Source organism: Phaenicophaeus curvirostris, chromosome 12, assembly GCF_032191515.1.
Source record: "Phaenicophaeus curvirostris isolate KB17595 chromosome 12, BPBGC_Pcur_1.0, whole genome shotgun sequence".
Taxonomy (NCBI): Eukaryota; Metazoa; Chordata; class Aves; order Cuculiformes; family Cuculidae; genus Phaenicophaeus; species Phaenicophaeus curvirostris.
In genome coordinates, this window is record NC_091403.1 from 6,407,634 (window position 1) to 6,435,291 (window position 27,658).

At 41.3% G+C, this 27,658-nt stretch overlaps 2 protein-coding genes across 3 annotated transcripts; one reads left to right on the forward strand and one right to left on the reverse strand.

The window, feature by feature from the left end:
- Positions 1 to 874: 874 nt before the first annotated feature.
- USP50 (ubiquitin specific peptidase 50) lies at positions 875 to 7,460 on the forward strand. The gene is made up of 7 exons (XM_069866722.1): positions 875 to 931; positions 2,899 to 3,105; positions 3,535 to 3,730; positions 4,470 to 4,667; positions 5,258 to 5,400; positions 6,445 to 6,577; positions 7,214 to 7,460. Exons 2-7 carry the CDS (start codon positions 2,933 to 2,935, stop codon positions 7,379 to 7,381), a joined length of 1,011 nt encoding a protein of 336 aa, XP_069722823.1. The 5' UTR covers positions 875 to 931; positions 2,899 to 2,932; the 3' UTR covers positions 7,382 to 7,460.
- A 716-nt stretch (positions 7,461 to 8,176) lies between these two features.
- USP8 (ubiquitin specific peptidase 8) lies at positions 8,177 to 26,952 on the reverse strand. 2 transcript variants are annotated; one of them, XM_069866986.1, is made up of 20 exons: positions 26,855 to 26,952; positions 22,041 to 22,211; positions 21,455 to 21,599; positions 20,928 to 21,013; positions 18,755 to 18,899; positions 18,108 to 18,165; positions 17,223 to 17,367; positions 16,789 to 16,951; positions 16,526 to 16,670; positions 16,103 to 16,323; positions 15,022 to 15,609; positions 13,678 to 13,767; positions 12,982 to 13,062; positions 12,339 to 12,601; positions 11,549 to 11,761; positions 10,831 to 11,041; positions 10,282 to 10,518; positions 9,652 to 9,794; positions 9,365 to 9,497; positions 8,177 to 9,136 (listed from the first exon to the last, which is right to left on the reverse strand). In XM_069866986.1, the coding sequence occupies exons 2-20, from the start codon at positions 22,142 to 22,144 to the stop codon at positions 8,951 to 8,953; spliced, it is 3,357 nt and encodes a 1,118-aa protein (XP_069723087.1). In that variant the 5' UTR covers positions 22,145 to 22,211; positions 26,855 to 26,952; the 3' UTR covers positions 8,177 to 8,950. The 2 variants fall into 2 exon arrangements, with proteins under 2 accessions (XP_069723087.1, XP_069723088.1); XM_069866987.1 differs by lacking the exon at positions 13,678 to 13,767.
- Between the last annotated feature and the right edge of the window lie 706 nt (positions 26,953 to 27,658).

Genomic DNA, 27,658 nt, shown 5'->3' on the forward strand with positions numbered 1-27,658 from the left:
CGTGCCAGGAGCAACCAGGAACATAGATAGATGAGTTTTGGAAGCACCCAGGGCATTCAGTAGGAGTATTTGTAACTGCATGACAGGTAAGCTGGTGGCCCAAAGCCAGAAAGCCTCGCTAGCCCTTTCTTATCCTGACAAAATGGGACACTGTACATCCCATCATCAAAATATTACGATTTTGATTTTGACTTTTCTTGGTTTGTTTAGACTGGCAAAGCTGTTAGAATGAAGGAGAAAAGAGACGCTGAGGGGAATCAGACAAAGCATCAAAAATGTATTAACCAGGAGAGGAACACAAGCTGCTGGAAGTGTACCCTGTACTCCAAACCAGGAACAGATACTTTCTGTCTGTTTCTGTCAAAAACGTGATAAAATCAGGATGGAGCGTCATCTCATTGAATACAATTTATTTGAATTTATTTGAATACAATTTATTTAATTGAAGCTAAATTACAATAGAGAAAAATTAATTCCTTACTGTTCTTGTCCTTTCTTATTACTTTCTCCCATGTTGCAACTGCCCTAATTCCCATTTGAATTTTATTTTGTGTTAGTGTATATTATTAGAAGTTCATTCATGCTTTTTTACTTCTGAAGGTCTGTAAGGATAAGCAAGGGGCCTTGGAATCACAGAAACATTGGAGCTGCTGTCACAGAAATGACAATGAAGGCTCCACCAGAAGAGGCTTTCAAAGAATTTGCTGAACCCCTACACTTCTGTACAGACTAGAGATCTGCCACAGGCTTTGGTTGGTACCTGCACAGAGATAAGAATAAGAGTTCAGAAATACTCTGCATATCATATCTGGTGTATTTCTATTGTCTGAAGCAAACCAAGCCACCGCAGTTGCTCTGCAGCCTTTCCATGGATCTGCAACCTCTCCTTATTCTGCATTTTACCTTTAGCCCTTCGACCAAGTTCTTCCAGGTACAATCACAGCCCCGTGGGGGAAAATGCGTCTCATTTCAACCTCATACTTTGCATATTTGAACTGAATACATTTGCAGAAAGAGGCAGAATTGAGTTCCTAGCTTGTTGAGATTCACCAGCGAAACTTAATTAAATACTTCAGGGCAGAAAAAAGCCCTGTGAATGCACTCTTATGTATTGGTACAGATTCAGGCATTTGTTTAAAGTTTTAGGTCTAACCCATGGGATTATAATTTAGATTTTAAAACATTTGAAGCTCTTGATAAAGTGTGTACAATATCAGAGTTCCATTTACAAACGTGTTGTGGATCAGATTAGCTGGGCAGGGCAGGGTGATGGGTTTAAATCTCACTTTGAGCGATCCACAGTGGCAGCAGAGAAGCTCTCCAGAGAGCGCTGGGGACAGCCTTTGTTTGAAGTTTAACGAGGAATGTAATTAGGGATTATTTTGATGGCTTTCTAGGCCTCTTCTGTGGAGACCTGTTACTTCTCAGAATGTATGTGAAGCAGGGAAAACGTGCTGCTCTGGAGGTATTTAGAAGATGGGTAGTCGAGGTGCTCAGGGACGTGGTTTAGTGGCAGATAGGAATGGTTGGACTTGATCCAAGAGGTCATTTCCAGCCTAGTGATTCTGTGAAATACAGAAATCAACCACACTGCCTCATTAGCTGATTACAAGGACTCTCCTCTGCCACTAGCCTTTCTTCCCCCCATGAAAACTTTGTAAACCCCAATAAATGGATTCAGCAAGATGTTTTGAGGCAGTTCCACCCTTATCTCTGCCAGAGGTTTTGGGTGGCAGGTGGGAAGGAGACAGAGGTGGGTTGGGATGTGTGGGGCACCTTCCCCTGAACAGCATCACAAAGCACTGGGGCGACGGGAGCCCGGGAGACGGAAGGGGACATGCAGAACCATGCTAGTGATGCCATGAAACAGGACAGAAGAGGTGATGGTGTAAGGAAACGAGGAGGGCGAGAGGCAGCCTCCCGGGGATGGGGCAAGCACAGGCTCTCTGTGAGGCTGCCGTTGGCTTCAAGCCGCCTTCCATACCCAGTGGTCCAAACATGTTTTCTCTTCTGAGTCGAGGTTTCACGGAGATGCCTGTAAAAGATGAAATTAAGGTTTTTTTTATAGGAAACTGCTTTATACGTAGAGCTGCTTGGAGGTGTTGGGTCTGCTGTTACTGCAGTTTAAAAGGAAACAGCTCTGTATTTTTTTATAGCTGTTAGATGATAGAAAATGGGCATTGGCTGCGGTTGCTTTAGAAATGGGGACTTGAGCAGGTGGTGTTGAGCTACAAAGATTGTTGAGGTTTCAGAATTTTCCCTTCTCCTGCATCAGAATAAAACAGCGGCCTTTAAAAAATTAAAGAAAGGCACCACCCGGGAGGATGGCTGGGCTGTGCGGGGTCTGTGTTCAGAACTCTTTACTGCCTAACTGGGGACAGTTTGGTCCAAATGGAGCGGGGCAGTAAGAAAACTAACATACTCACTTTTTCTTAATGTGAATTAAGTAATATTTTATGGAAAATGTTAGCATCTGGACTGCAACCTATGGGTTTAGAAAATTTCTAAGTATGAGACCACTGCAGAGATGAAATCAAATGGGTGTTCAGGAGGGAGAAGTGCTTAAAGTAGCTATTTACTGCTGGTTCTGGGTTTTGAGTAATTGTGTGTGGAATCAAAGACTGAATGGAATTTTAGAAATAACTCTAAACCCCAGGTATTTAAATAACACCTTTCAATGATGCATCTCATTGTAGTGGGAGGAGCTCAGTGTGGGAGACAGAGAGCCTTTCCTGCTGTATTAGCTTGATGAAAGTAAATGTGAACGTGACTTATAAAGAAAATCCTGATCCAGCAGGGAACATCTCCTCAAGACAGCACAGCTTCCTAAAAAATCACAATACAAGAAGCACTGCAGCGTTTTAGATTTCCATTGCTGTGTTTTTTTTTTCCTCATAGCTGGAAGTGTGACTCCGTTATCTTGGGAGGAATTATGTGTTCTGGCAAGGAACTGATGGAGAAGATGACCAGCCAGTGCCCAGGGCTCACTGGCCTGATGAATCTGGGCAATACATGCTACATGAACGCAATCCTGCAGTGCCTGTGCAGCGTGCCACCGCTCCTGGAGTATTTCCTCTCGGACAAGTACAAAGCAGACATACAACAGTAAGCTGATTTATTCACACTACTTACATTTTTCCTCCTGGCACTGCCATTTGCCTTCCAAAATACAGGAGTTGTCATGAGAATGTCCAAGGCCGCCAGCTCCTCACCAGGCAGTCACAGTCAAATTGGCCATGAGCTGGTAGCCTCCTTCCCTTCTCCTTCCTCCGAGACCCCAAATAATTTCCTTGCTGGGTAACTTAAGCACTATGCTTCTTTTTTCATTTTGATGGTAATTAGAGCTACTGAGCTGTCTCAATGATGGTTTCTATTACTTTCTAGTACCTGCAGAGTCCCTCAAACCAAACGTCAGGTTGTCAGATGGTACCGTACCCGCGTACATTTTCTAAATACATATATTATGCTCCCACTTGAAGGTAGAGCCACCATCTTTTTGTACATTACCTGAGATTTATGTTTCTATTTTCAAAGGGACAACGATGAGTCTTTGACGGCCTTTGGGTCCTTGATGTGCAGTTTATGGTGTGGAGAGTCTGACTGTGTTTCACCGGCGGGTTTTCATTCAGCCCTTGCAAGGCGGTACCCAACTTTCAGCAACAGCACGCAGGAGGATGCACAGGAGTTTCTCATCTGTGTGCTGAATGAGCTCCATGAAGCTTTCATAAAGGTTAGCGCACAGCTCTGCTCTTCTGGGGACAGTGGCTGTTTCCTCTGTGCATTTCATCATTTAGCATTCCGTGTAACAACTGCCTATCTTCCTCTTCCGAGCTACATGATGTGGCTGCTAAAAACTGCCCTTTTCTTCCTTTCATACCAATGTACATGGTAATTTACTTGTGTCTTGTCTAATGGAACATCAAATTGCAGCCTTTAAGTGGTAATGCTGGCTGTAGCGCTGTTATCATCACCTCTCCCTCTCCTTGCTCCTTCTATACCTTACGTTCTTCCCCTTTTTCATCTGCCTGAAATCTTCATCCACTGTGTCACAGAACCACTAGGTTGGAAAGGACCTGATGGATCGTTGAGTCCAACCATTCCTATCAATCACTAAACCATGTCCCCCAGCACCTTGTCCACCCGTCCCTTAAACACCTCCAGGGAAGGTGACTCAACCACCTCCCCCGTGTTTGCCTTTCTCTTCTTCAGACCCACTGAGAAAGAGCTTCTCTAGCAATTAAATCACTCCTGTCTAATGTCCAGAATATCCTATTTTTGTTTAATTTCTCTCCAAACAGGAATTTAGCTAACTCAGTCTGTAGGAATCAAGTAATGTAGCAGCATTTTGGAGCTCAGTTCTGTGGCCAGACTAACAGAGGTGTCAGGCAGTGACCATTACAAGCCAGTGAAGGCACGTCTGGAACAGCTGATTACTCGCATTTCATTAATTCTTTTTTCTTTCTGTGTAGTCAAGCAAAAGAAGATATGGAGCTGAGGCAGAAGCGAGCAGAGGGAACGTCAGTGAAACATCAATTATCACACAGTTGTTTGAAGGACAACTCAGTTACAATATCACGTGTCTGAAGTGCGAGACCACCATCCACAGACCTGAGAGCTTCACTGTTCTCTCCCTGCCCATCCCTTCCAAGAAAGCCTGTTCCCTGCAGGTACAGCTTCCAGCACATTCCTGCTGGTTTCTGCTTCGTATGGAGTAGGTGGCTTAGACTCACTATGTGTCATTGCAAAGACGATACGGGCTTTTAGGTACTTTGGTTTCCTGGGTGCTACTGAAGAGTCACTGAGCTGGGCCTGAGAGAAGTGGGGCTGTGTACTGGTTTCTGAAGCACAGAAGCTGGCAAGGTTATGGGAACAACACTCCCGAGTTGCCATGGGATGAGGGATACTAAGATTGGTCATTTGCATTCATTAAAGTATTTTCTCTTTTTTGAGGGGAAAAAAGAAGCCGATGTTTCATTGTTCCAAGTGTATTTGTAATGTCAGCCTTGTTATATTATGCTTTGATTATCATAGAATCATAGAATCACCAGGTTGGAAAAGACCCACTGGATCATGGAGTCCAACCATTCCTATCAAACACTAAACCATGTCCCTCAGCACCTCGTCCACCCGTCCCTTAAATTAGGAAGATTAGGAAGAGAGTTCCAAAATATGGCAAACCCTTCTCTTACCTTGCTCAGGTTCTTCAGGGGTTGAGCTCTGTTTTATCAAATGATTTATTTTTTTTTTCCTTTGCCAGGACTGTCTCAGATGCTTCTTCCAGCAGGACACACTGACTAGGAACAACCAAGTCCACTGTTTCTGCTGTGGAACTAAACAAGATGCTGCAGTAAAGGGCACCATAACCAAGGCACCGCAGATCATCATTTTTCACCTGAAAAGGTACACGGGGGTAGGACCTGGCCAGTTCCTGGGGTCTGTGAGACATGAAGAACAATCGCTTGGCATTTGCATAAAAGAAAAAAGAATCACAAATGGGTGGGTTTAGGACTTTTGAGACCTGGAAGCTAAACGGGAAGTTATGGAACCAGAGCTATCAAACATGCACGTTGCACTCCTGAAACCTCACAGAGAGTCTTCTGCCCTGCTTGCCACTGCAAATGTCACTCACTGCCCTGGGGATCTCTTCTCCGAAGGGAAGTAAAACTCCACTGAGGTGTCATTGACTGGATATTAGCGCAGCGGTTTGTATGGGCAGACATTGCTGGGAATACCAGTCCCTGTGGCACGTGGGAGAGCTTGTGACTTGGGTCTCAAGTTCTGAAAGGGCCTTTGGCTTGTCATTATGGCAGCTGGTATCTTTGCTCACGCCTTAACCTGATCAGGTCTGAGCCACTGCCTCTACTGAACAGAGCAGTGCAAGAGCTCCTGACAAGCAGACTTTCCTAGCCACGTGCGGCCAGGTGCTAAATATATTGACAGGGTTCCACCTATAAAGAAAATTGGGATGATTTTCCTTCCCAGACCTAAGTTTTGTGAAGTTATTATTTAGTTTCCCATTTGCCACCTGCCTCCCTTGAGACACTCACGTGAACTTGTGCTCCCCAGCTGCAGCCTTGGCTGCTTTGTAGAAGTTTAAAGGTACAGAGCGTACGCAGGAAAGGGATAGAGCCTGGCGCAAAAGAGCTGACAACAGTGCAGGCCCAAATAACAAGGACATGGTGACAGCGAGGCAGAGATTTGGTTTCTGCCATTTCTGTTGGAAGGATCAGGAAGCAAGACCTTTGCTTGTCTTGCTGGACACCTCTCCTGGGGTTTGTGCGTCTTCTGTCAGCTCACAGAACTCAACATTCATGCAGACCTTTCTGTTTCAAAATGCTGGGCAGTCAGTCATTGTTTTCCCCTTCCTCTAGTGAAGCCAGTTAAGCAAACACAACAGAAGAAAGAAGCCAAGTGTTACTGAAATAGTTCAAAATCTTCTTTCAGGTTTGAATGGCAAGGCACGAGAAAAAGGAAACTCTTGACTAACATCTACTATCCGCTCAGCAACCTGGATCTCTCTCCTTACACTTCCTCCCTTCCCTGCCAGGACACCTGGTACAGCCTGTGGGCTAGCGTGGTGAGCTTTGCCTTTCCCACTTTGTTGTAAGGCCCTGCCCTGGTGAGCAGATGAAGCCTGGGTTCGTTTGGACTTGATTAGAGCAACAGCAATCTCTGTAACAGGCACTTAAAAGCTGCAGTTAGAGCATGGTTCCTCTTTGCTTTACTAACAATGTACCAGTAACATGGGTTTTAAATACGATTTATGTTTTTTTTAATATATATTTGTGTGTGTGTGTGTGCGTGAGTAGCACTATGCAACCAACTTCTCCTCTTTATCACCTCTCTCTCCTGCTTCCCTCCACTTCCCAGTTCTAAAACTCACGCACTCCTGGTGCCCAACAGCTGGCTGGCGCCTCCTCAGCCTCTTCAGCATTAAGTCACAAGCTGATCCTGCGTGGATCCTGTCTATAGCCACTGACTAAACGGTCTCTTCTTCCATCACTCACTGGGAGTACAAAATAGAGAAGCATAATCACCTGTTCACTGTTTTAAAGCATTTGTTTGAACTAATATTTCTTGCTGCAGGCCAAAAGGAGAGGGGGGGTGTTAGAATCTTTTCTCCCTAACAAAAAAATGACTGCCAATTCCTAGCTTTGCCTGTAAGGAGAAAGAGCGAGCCTTCTGTTTCAACAGCCTGTGTTGTTTGCTGCAGAACCATGCTGGTCTTCTGGATGACGGGCACTACACAGCGTTCCGCAAGCACCTGGTCACCAAAAACTGGTACAGATTTGATGATGCAGAGATCACCAAGATCCCAGACTCCTCAGTGCAGACCAACACAGCTTATCTCCTTTTCTACATCCATCAAAGCTGTCTCTGAACCCATTAAAAATCTGCTAGTCCTGGAAAATGAATACCAAATGTGAATGAAGAGCAAACAGAATTCATACACATTAGCCAAGTCCTGTTTCTTCAATAAACTACAGCAGTTGCATCACGTGTGGTCTCTCAGGAATAAATTTCTAGTGAGAAGTGTTGTTACAGCTTCCAAGCCTGGTAAGGACCGAGCATCCACCCCATCTCTACAAGGTCCAATGACCATTTTCCATGATGAACCTCGTCAATGAACATGAATGGTGAGCACTGATGCACCTACTTGAAAATTCCTGTTTCTCTGTTGAAGTAAGTTACGTTGCTTTAAGCTGCCTTTCAAAAACGGACAGTGGAGACTGAGGTGAAAGCACAAAGCCAGAACACTGAGCGTTTCAGAAAAGAGCAGTTGATGAAGTGACCAGTAAGATAAGAGTGAGAAAAAAGGCATTATTCTAGCATTGTCATTTTTGTCCCTCTAGCACTGCAAATCTGTTTCTGGTAAACCATCAGTCCCGGTCTTAACTCCCTCAGCAAGACATGTGTAGACAGACAAAAGCTCAGAATGTAGGATTTACGATTCTTGAATTTCAGCCTAATCAGAGAGTGGAAACGACCCCACAGCTGGAGCAGGAAAATGCACAAGGTGCAACTAAAATAGTTTCTAAACTATTCAGTTCTACATCAAGTTGTAGATTTTTCATCTGAAGAACTTCTCACCTGTGGGGATACGATGCAAGCTGCCCTCGTGGAAAATCCTGATCATTACACAACCAGGTGAGAATGAAAACACCAAACCCAAACATACATTTAACAGGATATATTTTTAAATAATTTCTTCGTTAAGGTTTTTAATGCATGTGTACATGAAAATTTATATTAAAAAATTAAAAAGGACAATCTTGTTTGTTTAGAATAACTCTGAAGTGCACAAATATTGACAAAAGCTAACAAAAAAAATACAGCTCTGCTTTTTTTATTAAGTAGTGTTGCAATTACTTAGAGCTGGCAAATAAATGCAATCCTCTGAGTTGTAGAGATTCTCACAAAAAGGACAACATTTTTATATACATAGTTCTGATGTGCAAGTATGCAATCAATATGTACACTTACATTCCTAACTGTTTACATCGTTCCAGAGTATTCACAGTAGGATCAAGCTTAAGGTTAGAAATGTGAAAAGGCCATAATAGTGAAAGAAAAAAAAAAAAAAGAAAAAAAAAAATCAAGATACGCCTTGGGATTTTGAGACATTTTAAACTACTTGTTAATAGATTTCGGATGACTAAGCTAGAATTTAATTTCGGAGCAGACTAAAAATATAGTTGTTTTTTAAATAAATGGTAATGCAATATGCTTTTTAGATGCTTTCACAGATGGCAGTATTACCACAAGCATTGCTAATCAGTCTTCTGATTTTTAAGCACTAGTACTGACCAGAAAGAGCCTCCTGGCCGAAAAGCTGCTGCAACCATCTCCATCTCTGTGACTTTTTGCCATGGGTTTGCACATTCGTATGCGTTCCCATTCCTACTTTGCTCTTGTAAAAAGAAAACCAGTTTTCTGAACCCGCACTGCATTATGTGGCCACATCCACTGCTCGCTGTTCATAAGAAGTGTAAAAGAGAATATAAGCAGCTGAGGATTTCACAGATGATGCTGAGATCTCGGACACTTCGTGGTCATCAAACTTAAACCAGCGTTGTTTTGAAGCATTTTTGCAGTAGGCCGTGTAGTGCCCTCCATCCAACCCACCGTAATGATTCTGGAAACAGAAAAGAGAAGAATTAGTGGCCTCAAAACCTGCCATTTCTTCTTCAGTTAGGGAAACAAACTATTATGTGAGACTGTTACTAAATACCAATCATTATTTTTAGAATACAACTTAATTTGCAGCCAGGCAAGCGGCCTGGAAAGCAATAGGAATCACACAGGCAAACGCCAGGATTGGTATAAACAGCAGCTGAACTTTGAAATGGGAGCGGCTACTTACTGATACCGAGAACAGGTTGTATCTCTTCAGGTTATTCTTTGGACCAATAACGTACTGTGAAAGGTCGAGGGTTTCCAATGGGAAATCTACAGAAGTTTGAAGCTTTTGCTTCCATCTTCCATCATAGGAAAATCTAGAGAAATAAAAAACAGCAGTAAAAGTTACAGGTTGTTCACAAGCTATTTTAGAATCTCACGTTACAACTGGATATACATGGGGAACTTTCTCGAATTAAAAAGGGTTAGCTCTTGCACTTCAACCTAATTCACTTTCACTTTTTCTCTTACCGTTTCAAGTGAACAAGAAGAACAGGTGGTAATTTCCAAATTTCTATTTTTTTTAAAGAATCCCTTCGAGTTTTGCAATGGCTGCAGTAAAACCTGTTGTTATCGGTGAGCTTTTCCTCTTTGGAGAACAACCTAAGGCATTCCTAAAACAACACAAACACAGGTTGTGAAGGGCAGGTGGTCATGAAAGTACAGCAAAGATGTTTCCTATTTGGAAACCTGCATGAATTACATGCATCACAAAGATGAGAAAAAGGAAGGCAAATCCCTGTGTGTTTTGACTGCATATATTAATTTGCAGCAAGTCCTTCAAAATATACCAATCATATTTTGTTTAAAACCACAAAATATTTACACCAAGACCTATAAAAATAAATACGCCTTCTCTGCTACTGTGGCTTCAATATTTCCATCCTGTTCATATTTTAAGACTTTCAAGGAACGACTTTTTCCTTTTTAATTTTAGAAGAATTAAAAAATAATGAAGACTCAGATCTGTTCACGTTCCAGGTTTGTGTCAATTAAGCTGAAATATTGAGCAGCCCAACAAGAGGCTGAGCAGAAGCCACACTGGCACGAAGTCAGAGAAGTGGCTTTACTCCCAGCAGTGTTTCTCCAGGGCCGGCGTACCTGCAGTGTACATTTACTAGTAGATGCAAGCGGTAACGACAAATACATGAAAGCCTCAAAAGTCCGTGACTTCTTGTGACACGTAAGACACTGCACTGTAGATTTGAACTGCCCTTGGAAGAGCGCCACAATAATGGATTCGTTGAGCTGTTTATGCTTGTGCCAGGCCAGTTCTGCTGCTCTGAAGTCATCAAGATGATCATTGTTTTCTTCCTTGTATCTTTTCCTGTTGTCAGCCTGGATAAGAGAAATTTAAATACCACAGCTATATATTAGCATATATAAAACCAGAAAGTCTCATGGCATACTATTAAGTATTTGCAAGAACATTTAACCAGGCCCCTGTAGCAGTCTGTTTCTTTTCTAGCTACGCTTCCTCCGTTAATCCCTTCAGTACATTATGCTGTTTCAAAATAAATCTGAACGCTCGCAATTCCTTCTATGCAAGGTTCCAGCAGGATCATCTCCTTATGAAATAAGAGTCTTCTTAAAATCTCTTTCTCCTGATCATCTGAAAGGTGTGTATATTGTTACAAGTGTTTTTCTTACTTTATTTAGGTCTTCATGCAAGCCATCCATTAGAAAGAGAAGCAGTTCCTGGGAGTCCTGTTGGCTGTATCCTGCAAATTGGTCATTAATCTTCCCAATTGTAATTTTAAAGTCTTTTGGACTAATATATTTATATTGTCCTGCCCATAAAGCTTTCATTATTACACCAAACTCTTCAGCCACTTCACCTTTATGCCCCAGGAAATTGGACCTATACAATTAAGAAGGAAAAAAAGGAAGAGAGATAACATAGTGAGCCATTGTTATAATTTTTTTTTTAAAAAATCGTTATTAGTTCAAGATATTATGCAAATTTCAAACTAATTTCTTTAGAACCAAGCAAAAGGGGCTGTTAGGCCCAGTTACAATTTTTGTCTACTTTGGCACTGTAATTCAAGGAGCTAATGGAATGTACAGCTTGTTCCCAGCTGGTTTTGTAAATTGCTACTTAAATATTGTTTGGTTTTAGAAGATTCTGGTATCCTTGCATTTATGAATGTGGTAAGTACAACTTAATTAACTGTCCTGTAAAATCTAGTTTATAACACATGAATTCTGAAAATGTCAGGACACTCAGAAGTTAGCATTTGTCTTCTCCTTAAAATATCAAACAAGCCCCCACCCCCACTAAGTGATTTTTTTTTTTAATTAACAATTCTAAAGGTAGATTTTTTTTTCTTCAATTATAAATTAAAGGATGACAATAAGACATTGTTACCTGTTAATATCATCCTGATACAAGTTTCGGTTAAAATACTCAGCCAGGTGAGGTGCGTTGCACAGACACTGCAATATGGAATTCATATAGCAAGTGTTCCCCAGATTACGAAGTCCTGTAAGAGCCGGTCCCGATCCCCCGAACACAGGATTAAGATTCCGAATTTGTGATGCAGACAGTCTGGAAATTTCTGCTTTAGTGTAACAGAGTGGTCTGTAATGAAGAAATTATTTTTTAGGAGTCTCAGGATTGACAAGGCTGCACGCACAGGCCGGCAGAACCACCCTCCCTGACATGGAATGAAACATCCTGGCACAGATGTCACCAAATGCCATCATTTAAGGTAATCACGACCGTCAGTGCAGCAGTGAGAAAGCCACATACACTGGCCTATCATGAGGCTGAGTTACAGGCTCATGCTGTTGTGTTTTATATTTGTTTTCTTTTTAAATACACAGAGAAAGCAACAGCTGTTGGTTTAACCCCATTTAAAAATCAAAAACTCTGTATATCGCTACTTGTTAGAGAACTGGCATTTAATGTTAACAGGAGTACCACCACCTAAAAAGCACCTACTGTCCAGTTATGCTATGACCTCTGAAATTCATGTCAATATGTAACAGTTACACCAATTCTCAAAGGATAACGGCCTAACAACGAAGTTTAAATCTATCGCTCTTGCAGCCTTTCAATCCTACTTAGAAAACATTAATGGATTTAAGATGGTTCAACCCTAAGTCCTGGATGCTATCGTAATGCATGAGCTGTGGTAAAAACTTATTGAACATACTTGTTGTCACGATTGACTGCAGGAGTTACAGAAATTCTTTTCTTCTCTTCCTCCTGAATGGCTTGGGTTATATCTGGGGAAGAGTAGGAGCGCTTCAGTTTGGAGTGTTCTCGTTCTCTTTCAACAGTCACCTGTGGCTTGGGTTTATGAGTTGGTGGGGTTGATGGAGGAGTGGATGACGGAGCCATTTCTGGTGGATACATATGAACACTATTTGTTGGCGAGTGATAGTAACGAAAGGTTCCAGTGATTGGATCCAGAAACTTGGGGGAAAAAAAATAATGTTTCAAAACCAAGTGGAAACACATCATTAACTTACTTACCTATTTTTAAACTACTGTAAGAACAGTGCGTGAGTTTTTCAAACATTGAGATGTCAACAGTTGTGATTGCCCTCAGTACTTAATGGATTAAATCTACTGGAAGGCACCACTTTCACAAAATGCATATTGAACAGCAGCTGCTCAGTACTGGAAAGAGTAGGTGAGCTCTCCTAGTTTCATTACAAATAATGTTAAAATTCAGAAAATTACTATGTGGAAGTCGAAGGAGGAGCGGGAGGAATCAAATGATCTAACTTAGACATAAGACATTACAAAACTGCACAAGACAACTTGATTGTAACATCAGGATAGAAAGTTACCTTTGCCCATCCTGCAGGCAGTCCTGGTATTATCTTTCCCATTTCTTCACTTCGCGCTCTCATTAATGGCTCCCGCTGAGACTAGTAAATAAATAGAATTGTAAGGTACATGCAGTTACTCATGCAGAGCAACAAGCTGCCTGCGACTTTCCCTACATAGTTACATGATTCAGAGCAAAACAGATGAATAAAAAATCCTTGATTATAGCTGGAAATACAATTTAACATAATGGCAATATCGTACTACTATTTTGTATCGCTCAATCTAAGCAAAACCCATTTGTTGACGTGCTCCAGAAAAAAAGGACAATTCGGTCTCACAGAAGTCTGAATACTCAATTTCTTCCTGAAAGAAGCTACTTTAATTGAGAAATGTGCTGCTGTTAAACAGATCCGTGTGATCTGTTCTCCCTTTCAAAGCAAGACGCAAAGGATATGTGTGAGGTGACAAATGTGAAATGTTTGTTAATGCAATCAGAAACATATGAAGACTTCTAGTGAAAGCTTCAAATATTTGTTTCAGATGAACATGACATGCAGGAAAAAAAAAGCAAACAAACAGCTGTAAACACAGCATAGGCTTTTCTAAAGATGATGACTTCAAAAATTGAAATGGGGTGGAATGTAACATAATGTAATAATTACGAAGCATCTTCACTTGACTGGTTTGGGCTACATAAAACATACTGTATTTACTTTAAGTCTTTCAATATCTTGTTCAGAATCCTCTCTAATGGGTCCTGGCTTTTGAGCTCCACTGGCTGGTTGTCCTTTAACCCCAGTTTGCTGTAAAAGATTTTGAGAGAAGGCTTTCAATTTTCACCTGCAATGTCAGTAAAGAATGCTGAGAAAGCAAAATAGGGCTGTTATATACATGTGCCACAAGTAATTGATTAGAGCAGGTATCTACACATCACTTTTATTCTTCCTAGTCTATACCACAGGCAATTTGCTGGAATACCCTTCACAGCCGAATGTTGTATTGCATAAGATGGTCTATTATGTAGTTTCAAGAGCCCAAAAATAAAGTGCAGAAGTTCCACCTACAATACTTTCCGCCCTAAAAGCTGTGGGTTTTAAAATTTATTTTTAAATTAAAGACTTTTTCCCCTTTTGCTTCTCCCTGTGACAAAGCCTCTCCATGAAAAAGGCAAACTGTGAAGCCAACATCATGATGAACTTATTTTATCACAGGCATTCATTTTGGGATTGGGTGAGGAGGCTCTGTTAGCTAAAAGCTTAAGAATGACCATGCCAGGGTTGCCCAAGAAGCTCTATTTTGGCTTCCTCGTGCATTTATATTACACAAGCATCAAAGTTTGGTCAAACAGCAATTGCAATTGCAAAGGAGAGAAAAATACACTAATGCGTGCTCTTGAGAAATGGTTTTTGAAGATATATCTGTTCAGTTATTGACTCAGCTTCACAAATGGCTCCTGTTTCACAATCAGATTATTTTTTACACGCTCAGATATTTTGCAATTTTTTCCCAAGAATCTGAGCAAAGAAGGAACTGTGACTGCCCCAAGAGCTGGAACGGGACTGTTCTCAGCAAAAACACGAGTTCAGGGTATTGCTTTGCTTCGTATGCCAGCCATCAAAATCCTGCTGTATCAGCAGTTATGCAGCTGGGGGCACTAATCGTTTCTTGTGATAACAATTCTGTGCCTAGCGTGTGTTACAACAGGATAACACGCAGTACCAGGATGCCATTGGCACTAAAATACCCCCATGCCTCTGTTTTTGAAACAGAGATTGCAGCCTATGAACCATCCCTTCTAGCTCCATGGCAGTGGCAAGTTTTATTATCCTGTGTGAATTCCGTGCTGCCCATCTACAAGCATGAACCACAACTGTCTTGAAAAAAAACTTTTAAGTATTTGTGTCTTGGCTTTAACTTTCTCCTCCACATTTATGTAAAACGGGCCTAAATAAAAACCCAATTATATATTTTAACATTTCTAGATTGATAGTAAGAGTATGCAAATCATCCTGAATAATTGCTCCACATTTAGCGATGATTTGCTCTTTTTCACTAACCTTGCCTGGAACAGTCACAAAGGTCTGAGATGGATCACCCACTGCACGTCTCTGCGCTTCTGGTGTTCGAGTTCCCTTTTCTTTTTCTTCCATAGATATTTTGTCAATCTCAACTCTTTTCACACTGATGCTGTCTAGTTCATTTTTATTTTGCTTTTTTGCTTCTGTTGCTTCTTTCCGTGATCTTTCCTGTTCCTTTTCCTCCTGTTCTCTTTTTATTTGTTCATCCCTCTGTTCTCTGTCCTCTTTGGACTGCTGTAGCTTTTCTTTGTGTTCTTTTTCTTTCTGTTCTTCTGCTTTTTGTTCTTGTTCTTCTTTTTCTTGCTTGAGTCTCTCTTTCTGTTCTTCTTGTTGCCTCTCCCGAAGTTCTTTTTCCCGTCTGTTTTTCTCTAACAGAGCAGCAGTTTCTGCATGTATACGACTTTTTTCTTCTTCTGTCAGAATGCTCTTTGCATCACGTAACGGCTTTGTGGACCGGTCTGGAACTATTCGTCCATTTTCAACAGGCTGGCTGTCACCAACTATGCTTTCAGGTTTTGGTCTGTTATCATCAATGGGCTTTAGTGAAGGCTTTTTAGTACGATCAACCTGCAACACAAAGTGTAGAACAATTCACTGCGCCTACTAACACTCTCAAGTAAGCTTTTTCTAAATGAGACTTATAAGAGTAAAGACGGTATAAGTTGACTTCTGCCAGGACAGTGAACTTTCAGTTTCATTAAATCTGGTAATTGAAACTACCTGTTAGTAACAGCAGGTAATCACTTAGCTTCCAGATCTAAGCTAAGAATCAACAAGCTCTATAGAACCAACAATTGGTTGCTGACCTTCAATATCTCAGGTGCTCATATCAAAAAACTAATGAAAAGCTCTGCAATTGTTAAGTATTTCCAGTTTCATAAAGTTCTGTAGATGACTTATGATGGCTTCACAGACCACAAGTAGTCTGTACCAATATATTTGTGTACAAGCCTTAAACAAACACTGAGTACATTTCTTCATGGATTTAGGCTTCTTTGTGTGGTGGGTCTCTAACAGATTAATCACAGACTAACTCTGGAAAGAAAGAAACACTGCTTACCTCAGGGATACTCCTTGTAATTGATACTGGATTAACTACAACTGAACTGTCAGACTTTGGAACAGCAGCATCCTGTACATTTGGTCTGTTAAGAGATTTTAGTCTCTCTTCCAAATTATCTTTCGTTTCTTCATTTTCAATCATCTCTTTTGGAGATGGTTTTATAGCAACAACAGGCGGAACAGGATCTAGCTCTTCCAGAGATGGGTAGGTTATGTCCACTTTACAAGTGAAGAGAGAAGCATGAGAGAGCGCTTAAAAACACAGAAGCAAAATAACCCCCACATTCCACCAGACCCCCAAATTTAGATATGAGATCTAGCCCAGAGCTAGGCTATCCCAAACATACCTGAATGACTTAAAGATACACCCAGTAAGTATAAAAACTTAGCAGGGAGAAGGGGGGTCATCCTTTATACTTACAAGACACAGTCACCGCTTCACTTCTGTGATGCTGCGGTGGAGTTACTTTAGCATTTGTTGTGTACTGGGGAAAACAAAGGAGCCAGTTTTCATAACCTCCTTCTAGAATTAAAGGTTCATTCCGCAGTATAGTTTTGCTTTCCCACTATAAGAAAAAAAGTTTGAAAGTGTCATTAAGTCTTCCATATACTGTGTAATTATAAGTGCTTTAAAACCTTCTTATTTATTGAGATGAATTAATACAAAATGTAAAACTTGCCAACCTTAAAAAGCGCATCTTTCAGGCTTTGAAGAGTTGTTCCTAGCTTTAAGTCTTCGGCAGAACTAGACCAGTCTAGCAGTATAACATAATCAAAGTGTCCTCTCCTCTTCCATGGTTCTCTAGAATCCTTTGGGAGTTTAGTTTCAATCCAGCTAGCGGTAATTCTGAAATGTATTAAAATGCATTTGAAGACAACGTACAGGTAACGTTTTGTCCAATAATATATAACCCATATATCCTTATATGCTTGGAAAGAATAAATAAGCTCTGCTTGAAGTCAGTACACGCAACAACAGAGCTGGTCTGGATACATCTCACCCACTTGCATGCATCTGAAAGTAAGTATAAAAGGTTTAAAAGCATGTAATTTTTTTCATTCAATGTTATAAAACTACAAAATTAAATACTGCACTGTTGTTTAAAATTATTTCGTACCCTGGAGTGATAGCTTCTTCTGGGACACTGATAGATCTTGGAATACAGGATTCCCGATAATCCTTCAACCTTCGAGCATCCATTATAAGCAATTCAATATTTTCGTCCGACATCATTGCAAACAGTTTCTCAGGTGTGACTGCTCCTGGAAATACAGAAGCCGTTCGATGTAAAAAGCTACTCTATAAATGGAGACAGCTATGAACACATCAGACTGGTGCAATCAAGACTGCGAACAGATGAAACTGAACAGGTAAGTCCCAGAAGGTCGCAGAGGTGAGACACTATCAAGTAAACATACTGGACCTTTTGGTCCCACTACTGTGATGATTAGCACCTGATCTGCTGGATTAGACAATACTGAACCTTTCAGTCATAAACTAGTGTAACTTCTTGTGGTCTCGTTTAAATGAGGCTACACTGGCAAGCATTTGTAAACTACACGCTGCAGATATCCATCCCTCTTTGGTCAGCGACTCTGGAGAACGTTTTCACATATTTATTACAGGAACAAAACCACAAAGGCTGGGAGGGGAAAGGAGAAATTTCTTATTTAACTGAGAAAGCCGACACGTTTCAGCCTTGTCAAAATATTTTTCTTATCAGTTAAGAAGACATTTTTCTTTGACTACTTTAGGGCTAGTTCATCTTTAGTTATTGAACTGCTAAAAAAACTAAGTACAGCTTTTTAAGCTCAAAAGAAGTGATGAAGGCTGCAATACAGAGCTTAATTACTAAGTTGCTGTTACTGAAATGCAGGCTACTAGAATTTAATCAAAATAATCTGACCGTGAAATAACTCAAGGGAACTGCAACTGCTTAAGTAATACATGCACAGGTATATGGAGAGCTTTTTCACGTCTCTGTGAACACTGTGTCTCTTACCACTCAGATTGTCAAATTGGCCCTTTCTTTCTGGCGAATGCTTCTTCTCACCATTAATCTGGGTTGTAAGGAAATAAAAAGTTAGTTTAATACCTCATTCTTAGAACTAAGGCGACCATCAGAGACTGACTTTCACAGAGCTTGGAGGAAACTGGTCAGACTGTAAGGAAACTTCTTCTGAAGATGTGTTGACAAATGTACTAAAAAGATACTGAGGTTGCTGCCCTACCTAGAAGCCAGTTAAAAAGGCAACACAGTCTGGGACTGCATCATATGCTAGACGAAATTAGTGAAGCAAGTGTGGGGAAATGAGTTTCTTTCCACACTACTGCTGAAAAGTCATCTCCCTCCTACAGAGGGGACGTGTTAGCGATAACATCAGCTTATTATCATTGCTTTGGGTTTCTTACATTTCCTAGTTCTATAGTTCTATCATAGAATAGAACTTGACTTTACAAAAGCCCTAGTCTATCTTATGCAAGACTTGGAGGTTGTAGGGCTCAACACGTCCCAAAGAAATGTCAAAGAAAGGTTATGGGGAGTGTAAACGGATGTTAAAAAACATAATACTGAACTGGTAGAGATCAAACGCTACATTAAAAGTATATATTTAGACTGAATTAGAATTTATAAATAGCTTCAATTACCCTTTGGCTTTTTCCTTTGGAATCCACAGCACTTTCTGAGGAGTTTTTGGCTGACCCCTTTCCATCTTCTTTCAGTTCTTGCTTTTTCTGCAGCTCTTGTCTGTCCCTCTCTTCAAGTTGTTTCCGAACTTCAGCTTCCTCATATCTATTGGTCAAAAAAACCAAAAGCCTCTATTTTTTTTTATTTTAATTTTTTGCAATATTGCCTCACTGGGTAGCCTTGATTAATCAACATTAGAATTAGGAAGTCTTCAGGAGGAAAAAGAAGCATTTTAAGTTTTAAAGTTAAAGCATTGTCAACTTTATATTTCCAACATAGCCCATTTTCCTCCATGACTGCATGATATTTCTCCCACTCTTGTGCAGGGCAGGTTTTCTTATTCTTGAATCTTGTATTGGATCCTATTTCATAACCACTGCTCTTAAGGTTAACTAATTTTTTTTTCTAAGCTCAGAGTTATGCTTTACTCTGGTGTCACTTAACATAAAAGGAATGACTAAGTATGGGTGACTTACAGAAACTTCAATATATTACAAAAACCACCCTAGGTTGGTTTTGCAACACAGCTAACAATAAGTTAGGACTAAGTTATCTCTGCTATTGAAATTTCCTTTTTTTGAAGACTCTGATCAGAATTACCTAGAGAGTAGCCGTCCCCTTCAGGATGTAAGCTGACTTCATGGAACTGTTATGCCCCTACCTGTGTCCCTGCTGTTTGTCTTAAACACTGGGTCTACACTGAGGACAACGGAGGAATCAGGCATAAGTGAGAGTTTTAGTGGATCTAGATCTGGCACGCAATTGTCCTCTTCATAGAGCCTTAGAATTTAAAGTTAACCTCCCTGACAATTGCTGTTCTAAGGACAATCATAATATTATAAATGGGTAGGCTCCTACCTACGGCTTTTAGTTCACCAACTGCAGGTTTGCATAGTCACAGCACTGTTAAATAGTGCTCTGTTTTTAATATAACTGCAAAGCTTATGGGTCACTAGTGATCCATAAAACAAAGAAGAATGTTTTGAACTAACAATTTTGATGACTGAACCAAACAGTGAAACATGAAGGCAGGACTGTATTCGTAACTGCTCATTTTAATCAGATGTTGCCTAATCAGGACTAAAATGACAACAGTAATAATACAGCTGTATTACACATATTGAGAGTAATGTGATAATGAAGTAGATCATTAAATCAAATTTTGTCTCACTGTCTAGTCCCCTAATTGGCCACTAATAGGAAGGAGGCTGCCAAGTCTGAACTTTTTTTTTTTTTAAACAGGCTTCTTGATTTGGCAAAGGCATCGTAAGTTAGAAGAGAACATTTTGTTCTCATTTGGATTTAACTGCACTAAAGCATACTTCAGTTTTTAATTTGATTCAGTCAATATGGAATATTTACCCATCAATTGCCCATTTACCCACTGATACGCCTTTAAGCATGTAGGTCATTCACGTAGGTATTCCCACTTCTATACAAATGATCTTTCATCAGATCCACTTTTAGTTAACAATTAACATTCAAACTATTTGCTGGCTTACTGCCTCGAGAAGAAATTATACAAATAACTTCCCAGATACCACTTCTGTAGTTACACAGGAGTCACGTTTCATTTGTCTTCATTTGTCAGTTACATACTGGCAAAACTGTGTTTCCACATACAGGTCTGCACGTGGCAGAAAGAGAGAAAAGGTGAAGGAGCTAACTAAAAGAATCCACAATGTGTTTTGTCAGTGTAAACAAAATCCACACTAGAAGGACTTTTTAACATATGTAAATATTAGAAACATTCTTCGGTATATTTACTTTCAATTACCTTATAATGGAAAGGGTAAGGAGGAAATTGCTCTTGATCATCTCTAGTGCATATATAGTTTATACCTTGTGGTTTCTTTTGATTAGTCATTAAACAAAAACAGGAGACAATGTCAACAAATCACAGTTACCAAGCATTAAGAGACAATGTGTACAGTAGCAAGTTATTGGAATATGTGATGATGAAAATTATCTCTAATAACAGACTTTCGTTGATAAACTTCCATGAGTTTTGGGTACCTAAGGTCTACTCAAGCGAAATCCTTTACTACTAAATAGCATGAAAACCTGTAATTGCACATATACAGGCTTCAGCTATAACAAAAAATATCTTATCTATTAACTGTATTCACATACCTGAGTTTAAGGCTGTCTGAGAGTCTTTCAGCTTCTTCAACGGCTTTTTTTAAATTCGTAGGTCCAAGAATTGAAAGAAAATAATCCTAGAATTACAAGTATCACCCCACATGTTAATAGTACAGCTTAATAATAGCTACTTTTGTGCAGGTCAAGAGCAGCTAACATACAGAGAATTTGAATTATAATACTAATGCTATTAAAAAGAACTGTTTTGAGTTGAAGCATTTTTCTCTCAAATTGTTGTAAAATCGTTCTGTAGTACTAATAAACAAAGGCCAGGCAAGGCAACCGGACCAAAAAAATCTTAACAGGAAAGATGATTACCTTTCCCTGAAAAAATATTCCCACATTTGACAATTTATACACCTTATGTGTATTAGAAGCAAACTGTAAAATCAAGCTTGTCAAAATAGGATGGAAAAACCGTCAGCATACATGAGACAGTTTACTTATTATCACTGTAATTCCCTGTACTTCTAAGACTTCTACCAATGCAGAACAGATCAGCCATAAAGCTTTTATACCTGCTGCTGCTTGAAATCAGGTCTCTTTTTAATCAAGTTATAAACAGTCACATATTTCATATATAGGATGTAAGCTTTTTCTTCATCTCGGTCCAATCTGCTTTCCTCCGCTGCCTTGAAAATCTTAAGGGCACTCTGCACATAGCTGAAATCAAAGAAGAGGAATAAAGCACATGACTGGGGACTTGTCCACAAACACCTTTTCTTTACATTTTCCCCTGAGGAAAATGACAAAATGAAATCATTGATGGTATAAAAATGCAGGAGGCAAATTATTTTCTATTGACACATTTGCTAAACATTAACTAATTTTTAAGATTTTGCATGAATCCAGTCTTTTCTCAAAGAACGCAAGTTTTCACAGGCCTGCTCCATCCAAGTCATGTCTTGGTAATATGTGAAGCTCCCTTCTGCAGACAGTGAGTGTATCCAGTGTGGTAGCTAAGAGATCTATACATAAGACTAACAAGGATTTTATCCCCGAAGAAATTTATATCCACAACATAGTCGTTTTGGAACCTGCTCAGAAGAGCAGAGCTAGTACTTGTAATATCAATCCAAAATCAATTAAAATACATATACATACCTCTTTGTACTGGTCTTTTCAGGTTTTATTTCTGTCTTCTTATTGAGATCTTTCAGTGAAGTAGAGAGATACAGCTCCTTAGGTACAGATGCCACAGCAGGCATGTTAATGTTGTTGCTGATGACCCCTCTAGGATGTTACAGCTTCTCAGAAGTCTCTATCAATACTATGCTGGAAGGGGAAATAGGGAGAGTCAAATTATATTTCAATGACTTTTGATACAGTTATAGTTATGTGTATTGGGTTATTACCTAACCTACCTCACTTTATGTGAATTAGCATTAGTGTAAAACAATGTGGGACTTATGCAGTTAAAGACTGAGCTATAATGAAACATTCTAAATGTAATTTAATTGTAGGTAATTAATTGGAGCTCTAGTACCTGATCTGGTACACTGGCAAGTGTTATTATAATACTACAGCATCAGTACTTAACCAGTATAACTGTCTTTGACGTTAATCTATATTACTGCTATTAAAACAGAATTACTTGCATAGAAAGATACACACATGTAAATCAAAAAAGAAAAAATCTGTCACTTATTCTGGGCAACTATTTGTAATACAAGCATAAAAGGAAAAAAGTATTTCCAGCAGCCAAAGAAAACTTCTTTACCAGAAGTTAGAAGAAATAATGTAGCTGCTTAAACTGCAACTATTTAAATGCTTATCATCCATAAGGGTCCTCTTTTATCAGTTCTAAGTATTAATGATGAAAAGAGTGGCTGAACAGTTAACAATATACACTAATCCTCCCTGACAGAATTATTTGAAGCCACTCAAGATGACTTATCAAGAACGTTAGCAATGTGTTGCTTACAGAAGTATAAGAAAATAATAATAAGAGAAATGCTGACTTAAGGATGTTCGAAGTCATCACATCCAGCAAACTTATTCAACTTTAACACCAGTAAGTATGTTAAGAAAAGTTAGCTGACTTCTCTGGGCTCTGAAATTCGTGATGGGTATTGTACTCTGAAGTTAGTACTAGATAATTATTTTACTGCTACAAACCTATTGGCACAAACCTCTGAAAATACACACAACACCTACAGAAACGTGACTTCTAATGTCTTGCTAAGAGACAAGCTGAGAAAGGAAGGTTGCTATTGTTAAACTTGATCTGAAACTTCTTGGACATACTGTAGGTCTTAAACTCCTCAGGCTCATAATCTTTCTGCTCTCCAGGTAGCCATGAAAGAGTTAAGCTGAGTTTGTCCAGAAGGAACTATTACATCATCTCATCTGACATTCTGCATAGAGCAGTCCATTAAGTCTCTCACAGACTGGTCTAACTAAAGATCTTTGAACTGAATAGACTGTAAGCTATTTTAACCTCCGGGGATGGCAGGGGAGGAACCGAGCTCCCTCTCAGAAGGTGAGACATTAAGGGTTGGACAAGAAATTAAGGGAACCAATTAGAAGAAAGATGCTCAAATGATCCCAACAAATCCATTATTTCCTAGTAGTGAAAATTCTTGTGACCTTTAACAAAATGAAGGTAGGCTTCTACCCTCAAGGTGATCAGCATGACAAGTGTGACAAAAAAAATACCAGCCAGTGACCTCAGAGTCAAGTTTCACAGAACTGAATCGATCTGTAGCTGCTACCTGCCACCAAATGAGATGGTCCCAGTTTCCCTCCCTCTTTCTCATGCTGGTCTGGTACTTGTCCAACCTCTTAATGAGACAATTCAGCTTGTGAAGAGGCAGAACGGCTACACAGCTTGCGCAAGGAGAGCAGTCAGCATGTGCAACCAAGAATGAGGTGCTGAGATGGGAACATGATCCCTTCCCATGACATACAGCTGTTATTCTTCGAAGTATAACAGCATTTATAGTATCACTAGGTTGACTGTTCTTGGTCTAGGAACTAGTTATCAAACAAAGATACTAACTTAACCCAAATCTTTGGTAAATTCATGTTGGAAAAAAATGCAAAAATAAGAGATACAGCTGATGATTCTTTGGCTTAAAGTCTGGCACGCCAAGGTCAGACTAAACAATATGAGGGAGATACGTAGGTGCTGAAAACAAGACAGAAAAATCATTGGACCAACTGCATTCAGCAGAAAAAAAACAAGGCACAGATACGCTCCCTGCCCCAAAGTAAAGGACCTTTCCGTTATAAAAGCTTTCTTGTCTAGAACAAAGACATATCTTTTACAACTTCACAGAATTACAAAGGAAGCCTTCACTCTTACTAAGATTTTAGCGCTGCTTGCCTAATCCTACCTTCAGAGCATGTCTTTAATGTCTTTACCTAGCTTTTGCCCCCACTCCTTGTAACTGCAAATAGATTTTTTTTTGAAGTTAAGTCTTTTCCAAATATATCTCCAATGTTTGCTCTGTTATGTAACCAGTATTTTCTTAATCTTAAGTGGCAGCATTTGGTTGTGTTCTGACAGAATATTGTAACTAAATGATGTCTGAAAAAGATAATGATTATACCATTGCTGTGTCCGCGCACATATGAGGAAAACCCCCACAAAATTATGGGCAAGATGAACCATTTAATGGAAAGCAAAAGATGCTAGTGAGTTCTCAAGTACTGCTGACACACCTTATCTGGGCAGTTATTCTGGAAGCTCATCTAAACAAATGTAGAACTAGTGGATAAAAGCCAAATCGGAGTTTTGGCCCCAAAGAAAAATTGACTTTCCATGTTTTTCTGCTACGGTTAGTAAATTATAACTGCGTATTTTTAAATCACCAGGCAAGTTCAATACTGAACTTATTTCTGAAGATCTGAAGAAATTTATATACCTTTTTCCAAAACATGAGCTACTGACCGCAGTATCTGATGAGTGAGGTATTACTCTTTGACCTCTCATGGCACCATTCATACATACAATTCATACAATATTCTTAGCTAAAATGAGTAAGGATGGATTAGGAGTAACATTTTCTGAAAAAAACATAAAATATGAAATTCGCAGCAGCCTGTTTAACAGAATCACATACAGCGTATGTCAAAAACTGGTACGAGATTTCAGTCACAGTTTCCAATTCATTCCAACTACGGAACTATAACTAGTATTTTCAGCTTTATGCAGCAAAGAATCTCTAACTATAACATACAGGCTGACCACTAGTCGCCACTGACTGCTTGGAGTCTTGGCTCAGAAGAACCCTTACAACTCCTTAAGTTTCTACTAAATTTTAAGATGTGCTTGTAACTTGATTTTCTTTTATACTCAAATGAATGAGGGTTTTCTTCCTCCTCTGAGCCGGTATGTGGAAGAGACTGATTTCAGGAGTAGTCAACATACAGCAGTGAAATGCATGGAGACAGACAAGCTACTGCAAGTTGTGCGCCACTAGAGCAGCTGAAATGAACTGTACTTTATCAGAATCACATCCATTTTAACAAGATAAACTCCTGCTGCTTCGGGCTGACTGACCAGATTACGCTCGCTTTTGCCAAGCATCTAATTTCCCTCTACACTTATAATCATCATATCAATACAGTGGCAACACTGAGGCATTGATGAAACCTTATATATACATATATATATATTTCATACATCTGTAAGGAAGAGAGATATCTTCTTTCTCAGCAAGAAAAGAGAACCGGATAATAAATACGCAAGGGATTGAAGAAACTGTCATAGCTAAATCTATTATTCAGCCCCGTGAGGAAAGGGAAACAACCTATTTCAGGTTTGTCAACTTTTTTCTTAAAAATTAAGATGAAACTCAATGGTGGATCTTTTCCACCTCCAGATGAAGTATTATCTCAACCTCCTTCCTACTTAAAGCGCTGAAAATGAGGCCAATATTCCAAAAATATAAGGAAAATCATGATTAGATGTTTATGGGCGTTTACAATACTTGGGATGGACAGCTTTACACTGACAGGGAAACATACATGTTGGTAACAGGTTTTTCAACATCTAATTACCATGCCTGTTTCACTAAGGATATGAGTAAGCTTTAAGTGGAATGACCACGGCAAGAACAACGCACGGAAGCAGTTACATTGCAAGCAGCACACGCTAACACAGTTTGAAATAAATCAGCATGCAAAGTACTGTGCATCACCAATTCAGGTATGTAATAAAGTATAATACACCTACTTATTTTTATCATAAGGATGTTAGCAAATGAGAAATGGGTTTCTCACAAAGAAATTCCTCAATTTTCTTAGAATTAAGTGTACACCAGAGTTAGTTTTGTGAGGTTTATGAGTATTAATCTAGAGATAGCGTATTGATAAGTGACTGAACAGTCAGCATATTTATCTCCGTGGGCCCTCTAGCTTTCCCCCACGCTCTGGTACTGTGGATATTACAGCCACGATGCTGTAACTTGATGTGCCTAAGGCGATTATAACCCCTGGGGCCTGACAGCAGGGCCCCGACAGTGACAACGAGCGCTCAGACCCTGGTCCCTCGGCGGGGACACTGCGGGTCCGCCTGGGGCCCCCGGGAGCGCAAGCGATCGGCCCGGGGGGAAAAAACCCTCCCGGCAGCCCAGCAGCCCCACAGTTTAACCGGTGCCGACGGGGAGGGACGCTCAGAAGTTGGATTTTCAAGGTGGATTTTGAAAGGAATTCAATCTGAGCGAGAAGACGAGCAGCTCCGCTGCGGCCCGCGGGGCGCAGGCGGTCGGGGAGGGGACCCGGGCCCTGACGGGCGGCCGAGCGGCCCAAGGTCACGGCGCCGGGGGAGGCTGCGGCCGGGCCGCTCCCCGCGGGCCGCTCTGCCCCCCCTCGCGCGGCGGGGCCGCCATCCCCCCGCCCCAGCCCGCACACGGGCACCGCCCCAGCCCCCCGCGGCCGCGCCGGGCGATCCCGCAGCCCCCCGAACTCACCGCGGCGGGGCCGCTGCGTCCGCCCCGCGGCCCGGGGCAGGCCCATGTCCCAGCGCGGCCGCCGACCCGACGCTACGCGGCCATGGCTGCCGGGGCGGGGCCGCAGGGCTGTGCCCGCCTCCCGCGGGGGCGCGGCCTCAGCGGCGGCCAATCAGCGCGGCACGCGGCGCCCTCCCCGCCTCCCACCGGGGCGCGGGCCAATCGGCGGGGGCGCGGCGCCCTCCCCGCCCCGCAGGGGGCGCGGCCCACGCGGAGGCCAATCGGCGGCGCCGGGCGCTGCGGGTGCCGCCCGGGAGCCGGGGGCGGCGCCGGGGCCCCTCGGTGGGGAGGAGCTCGCTGCTCGGTTCGTTTCAGGGCGCTCTGCGGGACGCGGAGCGCCCGTACGGGCGTTAAACCGGCCCTTCTGCTGCGCTGTGAGATCTGGCGGGGGAGGCCGAGCCGCCTCTCCCTACCGAAACAGCCTTTGTTTTCCCTAGAGCGAACCGCGCTGACTGGTTGGGTGGAGGGCCCAGAGAGTGGTGGGAAATGGTGTGAAATGCAGCTGGAGGCCAGTGAGAAGTGGTGTCCCCAGGGCTCGGTGCTGGGTCCAGCCCTGTTCAGTGTCTTTATCAATGACCTGGATGAAGGCATCGAGGGCACCCTTAGCGAGTTTGCGGACGACACTGAGCTGGGTGGAAGTGTCGATCTGCTGGAAGGTCAGGAGGCTCTGCAAAGGGATCTGAACAGGCTGGACCGCTGGGCTGAGTCCAGCGGCAGGAGGTTTAACAAGGCCGAATGCCGGGTCCTGCATTTGGGGCACAACAA

Bases quoted from the DNA above. Each gene is read 5' to 3' on its own strand.
- USP8 (XM_069866986.1), bottom strand. From the start codon at position 22,144: ATGCCTGCTGTGGCATCTGTACCTAAGGAGCTGTATCTCTCTACTTCA. The intron at 18,900-20,927 runs GTATGTGAATAC...TTTGACCAATAG, and splicing joins TCAGACAGCCTTAAACTCAG to ATATGAGGAAGCTGAAGTTC. The intron at 10,519-10,830 runs GTAAGAAAAACA...TCTCTTATCCAG, and splicing joins TGCATGAAGACCTAAATAAA to GCTGACAACAGGAAAAGATA.
- USP50 (XM_069866722.1), top strand. From the start codon at position 2,933: ATGTGTTCTGGCAAGGAACTGATGGAGAAGATGACCAGCCAGTGCCCA. The intron at 3,106-3,534 runs GTAAGCTGATTT...CTATTTTCAAAG, and splicing joins TACAAAGCAGACATACAACA to GGACAACGATGAGTCTTTGA. The intron at 3,731-4,469 runs GTTAGCGCACAG...CTTTCTGTGTAG, and splicing joins TCCATGAAGCTTTCATAAAG to TCAAGCAAAAGAAGATATGG.